The sequence below is a fragment of the Rattus norvegicus genome, chromosome 17, assembly GCF_021556685.1.
Source record: "Rattus norvegicus strain SHRSP/BbbUtx chromosome 17, alternate assembly SHRSP_T2T, whole genome shotgun sequence".
NCBI classification, from domain to species: domain Eukaryota; kingdom Metazoa; phylum Chordata; class Mammalia; order Rodentia; family Muridae; genus Rattus; species Rattus norvegicus.
Genome location: NC_141550.1, coordinates 7216521 through 7227512, shown reverse-complemented (window position 1 = coordinate 7227512; position 10992 = coordinate 7216521). Strand labels below are relative to the sequence as shown.

At 47.1% G+C, this 10992-nt stretch overlaps 1 protein-coding gene across 2 annotated transcripts in view; it reads right to left on the bottom strand.

Annotated features, from left to right (window-relative positions):
* Window positions 1-256: 256 nt before the first annotated feature.
* Spock1 (sparc/osteonectin, cwcv and kazal like domains proteoglycan 1) overlaps window positions 257-10992 on the bottom strand; it is a 480034-nt gene continuing 469298 nt past the window's right edge. The window contains exons 9-11 of one of the 2 annotated variants that reach the window (XM_087590365.1): window positions 10014-10076; window positions 4362-4499; window positions 257-3534 (exon numbers count right to left, since the gene is read on the bottom strand). In XM_087590365.1, coding sequence (XP_087446491.1) covers window positions 3344-3534; window positions 4362-4499; window positions 10014-10076 — 392 coding nt within the window. In that variant the 3' untranslated portion in view covers window positions 257-3343. 2 annotated transcript variants of the gene reach the window in all.

Below are 10992 nucleotides of genomic sequence, written 5' to 3'. Positions count from 1 at the left end.
AGTCATCAGTGAGATTGAAATACAGCAGCCAAGGGAGAAGCTGGGGCCAGAGGGAATCAAAGGCAGCCAAGGACTTGAGTGGAATGTGTCTGAGAAGGTACAGGTAAGCTGGTCAGTCCACTGAACCAGGCCAGGTGACAGGCAGCCTTGCCTGAGGGCCCTAGCAGCAATCACTTGACAACCTAGACTGTTCTGCGGTGGCTATGTGGTGACTCAAGTTCACATCCAGGCTAAGAAAACACAAGCATTCACAGGCTGCGGAGAAAGTAAAATTTATTGAGACAGACAGAACTGCGCCTACTCAGGACTACAGGGAAGCGCTTGCTATTAACCAAAGAGCCGTGTTCACATTCCAGAAAAGTCTACATGGAAAAGCATTCAGAATACTAGATTTTTCTACGTCACTATTTCACCTACGATAGGGACAACAGACTGACACTCTGAATTTGATGGCCTTTTTTTTTTTTTTTTTTTTTTTTTACAAGGCTACACATTAAACAGGGACAAACATCAGTGACTGAGAAAAGGTGTAAAAAGACCAAACTACCCACTGTAGAGAGGGCTCTTGGATGTTACTGTACAGTGTGGTCAAGATAAAACCAAACCAAAGCCAATGTCAATGGCATTGTGGGACAATCAGAGGACAGACCTGGACAGACAAATCATTTCCTGTGTACTTAGGGACGTGGGCATAAAGGAGGGACCGAGAGAAAGCCATGAAGCCATCCTCATGCTGACAAGATCTGTAGAGACATTAATGTGGCAGACAATGAACCCTGGTGGAAGAGAATTCTGGGTTTGAATTGGATGTCACAGCAATGGTAGTAAGTAACTGTTTGTAGGATTAGAGTAACAGGACCAACTGAAGGTTTTCTAAAACTAAGGACTCAACAAATGACCTACCTAAACAAGCGGTTTGTCATCACAGCCTCATATGCTTAAAAAGTCTCATATGCTCACCTGATTATTAGAATGAAAGGCTCCTTCCAAAAAGAGGCCAGCGGAAGTACTGTTTCTCAGGAGGACGTAACAAAGGTCTAACTTAAGTACCACTGTAAATAGTCATATTTAAAACCCAGAGCGGGGCATGAGAAGCGGCACCGGCTGCCTTGCTGATGTGGGCTCCGGACGTAGGAGGGCTTTTGATTTAATATTTTAATGAATCAAAACATCTTCTTGGAACGTCTCTGAAAATGACATCTTATTACCTTCCTGGGAATTGCTTACTGAGCCCTCTTCTTCACCATTAAGATAATGTTAAGGACTTCTAAGTGTCATCTTAATGTGACACTTGTCATAAGATAATTAGACAAAGTAAGTGGCTCATTGGGTTCCTAGAAGTTTCTCAAAGAGAAATCAATTTGCCGATTGTTAATTTGTTCTCTGGTGCATTTTTTTTTTTTTTGTCCCCCAAGCTCAAAGGAAACAATGGTTTATGTGGATGGCCTGCACGGAGATTTCTAATATGTCTTTTTAATGTATTCTGTTACAATGTAGCTGCGATTAAGCACCTGTTTTTTAAATTACATCAGTTTTGAGAGTGGGAAGAAAGAAAAAACAAACTGGGGGGGAGGGGGAGAATGGCGTTGAGATCCTAAAGCTGAGCGGGTTCACATCTCCACAAGGAGGAAGCACACAGTGTCAGCACCCTGGCTCTGTGGTATAACAGACTGGGTGAAGGGCACCATGAATATTCCTTTCCCACGAGGCCTGATGTCACTTTGCCCATCCTGTTCAAGGAAGGAAATGGTAATGATTGAAGGCAGCTTCTGATACAGAAAGCCAGTCTGGGGTGGGAGGCCGGCACTGCCCCTGTGGTCTCAGTTTAACCTATACGCTTTTTGCCTGAGTTGATGGATCTGTCTTGTGGACTGGCTAGAACTCATGGGGGAAGGCAAGGACAATGGAGAAGAGAGTGTCTGGCAGGCTGTGGCTGGTTAGGACAACTAGCTAGTTAGGAAGCAAGCAGGCAGAGCTTAGGGACTGGCCCTGACCTGAATGAGGCTGTACTGAAGACTACTCTTTGGTACTTGTGGGAAAGAAATCTGAAAAATAGTGAGATGATATCATTACTGAAACTTGACGCCAATTACGAGCTCAGGGAACAAACTAAAATTTCTTCAGTAGTATGTGTGTGGGAGAGATAGCTGCTGACTAGCTGACTAGCCTCTTGTGCTACTGGGAATCTCTTTCTAGGCTTCTACTGGGGGCTCCTATTAAACAATGGGGGATGAAGAGAAATCTTTAGAGCCTCTGTACCCTGGTCATGATGTGTGGATAGAAAGGGGACAAGAGAAAACAATGAGGAACCCTAAATCTTCTTCTAAACATTATAACGATGCTGTCTCCTTGGGGAGCTGGGGCTCCATGGGGAACACGTAGGAAAAAGCCCTTGGGTGGACAGGGAAGGAAGCTGCCGCAGGTGGATACACTGTATCCTGAGGGGAGCTTTGAGAGGAGGTGAGGAAATGGCTTGTGGGAGTTGCATGGCTTCTGTGGGTAAAAACAACTTAGGCAAACCGAGGCTTCCCCAGGCTGCAAGCTACACGTGCCAAGAGTCGGTGCAAACCGGACTCCAAGAGCAGTTTGGTATCCCGGTTTGTGTCCTGGGTCTGGAGCTGCTGACTCAAAGCCATTGTTTATCTAAGGTGTTTTCCGTGTATAACCAGACACTCGGCTGAGAGGTGTGTATGCAAGCCATGCACGCAGTCACCTATCTGTGCATGGGCAGGGGGAGCATCGAGATCTTAACTTTTATGAAAGGAAATGAGTTCTCCAAAGGGACCTGGACTGAATTAAGGCTGTCATTTGTAGGAAGCCAGATACAGTGACATGAAAATTAATTTTTAATAATAAACACCAGAGGTGGTGGAAGTGGGAGGGAAAGGGAACAGCCTGGTACGTTTTCCACAACATCTACAGGACACAAGAAAAGCACGTAGACATCAGAAGGCTGGGAACCATGCTGTAAGAACCACCGATGTGGGTAATCAGAGAGGGTCTTTGACGCTTGAGAGGGTGGGGCTCCCCGCACTGTTGGAATTCACATAAATCACATGCTAGTTGCGAAAACCTCGCGGGGAGAGAAGGAGGCTTTAATTAAGCCAGCCATCCTCTCATCCAATGAAAACAAAGAAACAAGGAACAAAAAATAGCATCCTTTCTCCCACACAACTGTATGCAAATTCAGACGCTCTGGGAAGAGGGTCTCCCAAACCTCAGGCCCGGTACAGAGAGCAACAGGGGAGAAGAGACCCCGGTGCCTCGGAGTCTTAGATACAACGCAGGCAAAGGAAACGACTTGCAGATCTGTGTCAAAAGTGTGTCCTCTTCCTCGTGGGCGCTACCATATGTACCCGACCTCGTCTTCTTTGTCGTCATCCTCATCCTCATCATCTTCCCTCACGGCCCGGGTGTGCACCCTCAGCTTCCCCTCTTTGTCCTTTGGTCCCAGCTCCCTCTCGTCGTCTAGGTCATCCAGCAGAACCACGGAGCCTCCGCTGCCGAAGTCCCCGGAGGTTTCCTGCTCCTCTTCTGGCACAGGAAAGAAAGACCCTGGGTTAGTTCCTACTGTCCCCATGGCCCATGCTGGGGCTCCCTATGCGTGTGACTTGAGTTCTAGGGCAAACCCAGGGCATTCGCTTCTGCGGTATGAGAGCTCAGCTTGGAACAATCTCTCAGGCTTGTTCCTGGTCTGCTCTGATGGAAACCTGACCTGGTTAATTTTTTTTGTCAACTTGACACATCTGGGAAAAGGAACCTCACTTGAAAAACTGCCTCCCCACCCCCATCCCAGGTTAGTCAAGCCTTTAGGACATTTCCTAGACCAGCGATTGATGCAGGATGGCGCAGTGCATTATGGGTAATGCCGCTCCTGGGTTGGTGGTCCCGGGCTTATGAAAGCAGGCTGAGTGAACGACAGGGAGCAAGTCAGAAGGCAGCATCCCTTCATGGTCTCTGAGTCAGCTCCTGTCACCAGGTTCCTGCTCTGACTTCCTACCAAGTCCTTTCTGCCCAAGTTGCTTTTGAATATGGTCTTTACCACAGCAATAGAAAGCAAACTAGAACAGAGCCCTAGAGCACCGCAGGTGCATCGGCTTGTCTAGTCTGAAGGCTACCGTCCTGCCTGCTGTGCCAGGGCCAGCCCCTTGATGCAGAACCCATCCACCCAGTGGTAATGGTGAGTGCTTGCTGCTGGGGAAATCAGCATTGTGTGAGGTCTTTCCAGCACTTCTATTTCCACTGCAGGAGACGCAACCACAGCCAGAGCTGGCTCTTGAAATTCTGTTGGGATCCCTACACCATCAGGCCGCTTGGGCCACGTGGGGTATTGTGGGACTGGTGCAGGAGGCATTACTCACCACAGCTTACAGTGCCCTGTTTCCTGGAGCCAGCCAGCTCGTTCCCATATTTATCCACGCACCAGCACTGCCCCGTGCTGCCGTGGCACTGTGTGGCTTTGTAGTAGCCTTCCTCGTTACACCGAGGTATGAATGCCCCTGTAGGGGGAAAAGAGGCAGCTTGAGTCAGAGAAACAAGTGTAGGGGCTTGGGGTTAATCCCATTCAAGCCAGGGAGGAAGGCTCACATGTCAGCTGAAGATCTACGGTAGGGCTGACAGGAAAGAGTTGGGCTGGTTGGTTCCTACTTTATTAACATTACAGGGACCTTATCCTTTAAGAGGATGAATACACTGGACTCTGAGAAACTCAGTTTTCAGTTAATAATAGCTAAAGCTATTGAATAGTTATAGATATTCCAGATACTGATGTAACCCATGCACATTTTATACCGAAGACATTCACGTTATCTATTTGTATGAATAAATATACAGCTGGGGCCTTTGATGAGATTCATACCTTTGCTCAAGCAGCATGCTCTCAGCGTGCGATAAAAATGTGTCGCGTGTGATCATTAATCTTAATATCAACTTGATTGGTTGACACTAGCGAAGCCCAGCTTTGAGAGGTTATCTTTGAGGGCATGGCCTAATCAATGGGTTAATCCTTGTATGGATTCATTCCAGGCTGGTCTTATTGGAAGCACAGCAGCCTAGGACGACATGGGCAATTAAGGGGACACAGGATGGTGAAGCAGCCCTTGTCCCCAGAGTCTGCCTGAAGACTCGTGACAGTCGAGAATACCGAATTCCACCACAATTAACATTTTCTGTAAAAGATTGCCGACAGAGCAACAATAACTCCTTCTGTACAGAAACTTTCAAATATGAATTTGAAAGTAACGGTGAGTCCACGGGACTCCCCTTCCATGTATTTTATTAAATTCTCATAGAAAAAAGGCTCTAGGTTTCACGGGTGCTTCTTGTGGTGTAGAGTTTTATCTGATCGGCTGGAATCCTTCTGGTATACCTCGGGAGCCACCCTGGGATCTCATTTAGATTCCTAGCAACCTTTTGAAGATGTAACTTCTGAAGCCACCAAAACTGTAACTATGGCTGCCTTAAAGACAGCTAAGTGCTGCCCTCCTTGGGGAAGCCTGTGTCTGTATTAGGTGTGTCTTATCCTCTCCTGATGGACCATCGTGCTTAAATCTATATTTAAAAACTCGTTTTAATAAACTCCAGCTTTGGTTCATACTGCTGGCCCTGAGATTCCATTCTGTGGTGAGATCAGGGGTCTGGCATTACCTAAGTGTGGAGGCATGGAAAGGACAAGAAAAAGCCTTGGGCTGGTGGCAGCCATGCTGGGCTGTCTCTCTTACTGTACCTATGCTGACAGGAACACGTGGGAGGCGGGAGATGGGGTTCTCGGTAGAGGAAGCATGTCACTGGGAGCATGTAGATTGCCTTGCCATTATGGGCTGATACCCCAAAACTGTAAGCCAAAATAAGCAGAACTCTCAGGTGTTCGTAACACTGATGAAATGTTACAGTTTCTTCTTTTTTTTAAAAAAAAAGAATTATGTACTTATTCTATATAAAGTACACTGTAGCTGTCCTCAGACACACCAGCAGAGGGCATTGGATTCCATTACAGATGGTTGTGAGCCACCATGTGGTTGCTGGGAATTGAACTCAGGACCTCTGGAAGAGCAGTCAGTGCTCTTAACCACTGAGCCATCTCTCCAGCCAGCTCCTGTTTCTTTAAATTACTTTATAGCTCTGTTTCACGATGTGGTCCGCGTACCAGCAGCATACCCTGGAACCCCATTACAAATGATTGTTTTTTCCTGGTTCTTAATCAAAAGTCAATTTTGTTTTGCTTTCTTTTTTCTTTCTTATTAAAAGAATGTATTTGTGTGCTTCGGCTGCATGCATGTTTTGCACTCACTGTGAGCACGCTACTCTTGTGGAGGCCAGGAGGAGGCGTCAGATGCCCTGGATCTGGAGTCAAGGCAGCTGGGAGCTGCACACGTGGGTGCTGCAAGCTGAGTCTGCATCCTCTGCAAGAGCAGCAAGTGCTCTTGACTCTGGAGTCCTCTCTTCAGCTCCTTCACTGCCAAAGTCAATTTTGAGGGGCAGAAATGCCTTCCTTCTCTGTTGAGTTTGGACAGCTCACTCTTACATTAGGGCTGTTTGGTCCTCCCCTCCCTTCTCCCCGTACTGTCAAGCACTTTCATTAGTTTGTTGAAAGATGGCGACGTCTTTGTAACATGCTGGTGTTGGCATTCCCTGCCTACTTGACTTTCTTCTTTAAGAACTTGGTCACTTCCGGTTTTTGTGTTCTTTTGGGGTTCTGAGCCGCAGTTCTAGTTGTCTATTATTTTTGATAATGGTTTGGTGGAATAGCCCCTTTATATTTTCATTCCGTCGAAAATGCCCCCTAGATTTTATTTGACTTTCTCGGTGTTTCTTCTTCTCGCTCTTTGGGCTGGTGAGTCTGGGGCATGTTCGCTGGGAATGTGTTTCATCTGTGGGGCTGCCCGTGACAGGCGTGTCGTGTAAATACATAAATGTGGATTAATCACTTTGTTCAGTAGTTCTATGTCCACGCTGACTACTTGAGCTGTGTTATTGGTGTGAGCCCATTATATCAATTCTTAAGGCTTTGGGACACTGACAGCCCGTGACAGGCCTTGCTTTTTACAAGGTGGAGTGTTTGCTTCCCCTGACATTATCGTGTTATAAAAGGGAGTGCTCCAAGTTCAGCTGTCTGTACACATGTGCTAGGTGCGACTTTGACGACACGTTAATGGTACAGTGAAGACCTCCTGTGCCTTGATTGTGACCCCTTGTTCCTATTTCCTCCACCACATCTGCAACTCCTGTCTGCCATGGTGTCCATTTCATGACTCCTGTCAGGAAATCACCTTCGTTCTCTTCCCTTTCTTTCATGATAAAAAACTCTTTTACCTCTGATATTTTTGGAGAATTTTCTGATAACTTCTGTGGTGCAGTACAGTCTATCCAAGTGAGATCTAAAGTCAACCTGGATTTTCTTTTCTTACTGGCTAGATCAGAAAGGTCGCACGGGCCAGCCCCCCTGTTTTCATTGAGAATCTGCATGAAATGTTAAGGAAGTCAAATAAAACCTAACCTTGAATGCACTGGGATAAGTTTAAAATTCTAGGTTCAAACCCAGCTCCACCTGAGCAATACCATTTTCTCTTTCTAAACTAGCGGGAATCGGACGTCAAACTTACTCTCATTCGATGATAGGTAATCTTCATTCCCGATTATGAGTTTATCTTCTCTGGAGGAACTCTAAAAGACCCTAAAAACTGCATCCTTAACGTCACTGAAGCAAAGGCCTCTGGTTACCACTGTGGCTCTCGACTCACTAATTTTATTTCTGCCAATACACTGTTACAACTGTAACACTGGAGGGTCAGGTTGTCTTCGTGCCAGTAAATTTAGACACCAATGGGTATAGGATCTAGTTAGAATGTTTTTCTTTAGCCGCATCCATTTTATGCATGAGCATTGCCTGCTCCTGTGTCAGCACACTCCTTGCATGTCTGGTGCCCATGGAGGCCAGAGGGGGCACTGCATCCCCTGGGGCTGTAGTTAGAGATGATAGTGAGTCACCAAAATCCAACCCTGTTTCTCTACAACAGTAGCCAGGGCTCTTAATCTATCCCAGAGCATGCTGCTCACCAAGCTATTTCACCACGCTCAGATGCCACGATACCAAGTGAGGTAAGGATCCCAACCCTGTAGTCACCACTGTGGACTTTAATGACAACTATAGAGGGCACAGCTTAGATGCGTGTCATAACTGGTACCCAGCACTGCACCCTCTTCCCTAGGAGCTCCAGCCAGTACACAGGATCCTTAATTTTCAGGGAGCGCAGAGGGAAATAGGGATTAGATTCTTTCAGTTGCTCATGCAATGGGAAGTCAGGGAGCTCTGTGAGAGATTTTTAAGTCCAGGACTGCCGAGGAGGTGGAGAATGTGGGAAATACCCAGCCCCCTCCTGACCAGCAGTTGGAAACCACAGTACCTAATAGACCACAGAGTGCATTAAGACTGAGCTGAGCCCTGGGGTTGGTGAAAAGCAGGTGTTGTACTAAGCCTGTAATTTAATAAGATGGCTGCTTTTTCTAAGTAGGTAGTGATTATAACTGATTATGATGTGTTGTTGCTTGTTTTCTTTATTTATCTGAATCTGAATGCCCCTGAATGCACAGTTGTTATTAGGAGATCTTTCTGCATGCAGAAAACAATTTGTATGCAATATAGGGCGGCGTGTTGCGTGAGTTGTAGGGGGGTGAGCTCAGAATGTGGGAGATTTGAGATAAGACACAGGTGAGATTATGTTAGGGGAGAGGTGGATCATGTGCCCCGAGGACCATGAAAAATGAGACATGCCACATGGCGTACCTTATAAATGCATCGTTAATGAAGGATAAAAATCACCATATCCATGGACCTTTAAAAAATATTGTAATTGCATAAACTACATGTAAATCTTGGGTATATTCTCAAACTCCAAAACACTGCCCTGTCTAGTGTATTGGAGACAGCCACCGGAAGTCCGCAGACAGCCACCAGAAGTCCAGTAGCTGAGCAAAACAGAAGGAGGAGGGATGCAGATGCTGCGCCCTCAGCCAGAAACACACTTTCCACACCAACAAACCAAGGCGGCAAGAGTTCAAAAGCACAACTTTCAAGTTCTCGCAAAAATCGAAAGTATGAGGCAAGCCATGGAAACAAGTTGTTCTCAAAGGCAGAAGAGGGGGGCATGGACTATGAGGTAACCCCAACATTTAGAAGACAAGTTGCCAGCATTCACACTTGCATTTGGCAACCTTTAGGAAAAATGTGCCCATCTCCTTGAAGTCGATAGATTAACTTCTGAGGCAGTGCGCTGTTCCGGGAACGCACCTGCCTCTGAACACTTAAGGAGACTCTCTGGATGACGAGGTTGCAGCTGTCTGGTCCTTCTAACACAGAAAGAGAGCAGGTTCGCTCTTCATCAAATGAGGTTGACCAGTATGCCCATGATGGCCACCGTACACTGCTACTCCCATCCCCACCTCACTCATCCTGGAGCTAACAGGATGGAGAATGAGCTTGTACTTCTGCAGCAGCTGACCTGCTTCTGCCTTAAACCCAGAGGAGAAAGCTGCAGCCTCTAAATAGGCTGGCGTCTCCCATCCAGAGAGGTGCATGCCCTCTGACCCTATCTGATACATTCCGGCAGGGGTCACAGCTTGCCTTGTTCCTTAAATGGATAACTAGCCCTGGGGAAGAGAAGACATATCCTAACTTACAAGCCTTTCATTTTGATAACTAGAAAGGTGCTCGTGGGCTCCATTCAGTGGCTTTATGTGACAGAGAGAAATCCAAGAGTTAGTACATCCAGAATGAGGGCAGGAGAGCTGCAGAGAGCTGAACACTGAATGTGGTCAGTGTTGCCTGCTAGACCCTGGCCCAGCCTCTGGCTTTGTTTGCTGGTAGAAGGCCTGCTCTGCGCACCAGCAGGCCACGAGTGCTCAGGCTGGTGGAAAATGAAGCCTTCCTTCCACCGCCCCTAATTGGATAAACACCGCAGAGCTGAATGCAGTGAGGGATGGGGATGGTTCAATCAGTGGCAAGGAGTTGTACTCACCCAATAGGCTTTTCCCCTTGCTCAGCTTCTGAATTCTGTTCATTTCGTTCTGGCAAGGGAGGCCTAGAAAATAATTTATGAAAGTCAGTTTCCAGATGGTACGGAATATAATCTCTAATGATTGACTCCACTCTCGATGCGAAACGTGGGCTACAACACACCTGGGTGTGGAACTGCTCCATATGTTGTTGACTGCGCAACAAAACAAACTCGGGTCGTTAGCGTTGCTAATTTTAAGAAGAACTTGCATCACAAGGCACTTCAGAATAGCCTCGTGGAGGCTACTTACATAATATAGGACGCTTCCCTCCTACGATGGACCAAGGAACAACCAAGTGATCTGCTTGTAGACTTTTTTGTTCTCTCCGCAAGGGAAGCATCCAGCAAAGCTGAAAACTGAGCCTCCGGCTTACTAGAGGATAAGAACTCTGAATATGCAGACCAGCTAACCAGAGGTGGCCTTGCTTGATCAGCTGCATGCTCCTGTCTTGGGGTGGGAGTAGGGGGCTAGAGAGGTTAGAAGTACTGAGGCATGCCTGTGCAGATGGGACAGACGAAAGGCAAGGGGTCCAGGGTGAGACACATCGAGGTTCTTCTCTCTGCCTCCTGAACACTCGGGATCCCCGACATCTCTTCCCCCATGTCGGCCACTGAGTCCTCACTTGCGAAATGAACAACCTCCAGTAAACTGCTGTGTAGGACACACAGGGAGCCACGAGGCTAAGCATGTGGATGGGAGAGTATGGGCTTGTGTGGTCTCCCTAGAGAAGGATTTACTACTGCGCAAAGTGGCAGATGACCTCACTAGTATTTTAGGGTCTGCCCGTTACGTGTCTTTGCCATTCTTATGTCTCTGGCAGGTCCTGCCATCGGACCAGGGTCTTTGTAGCATGGGTAAGGGCATCCCATGCCTCTGCACTCTTAACCATGTCTCGCTCCCGCTTCTGTCTATCACCATACGGGTTTTACAATGCCAGCT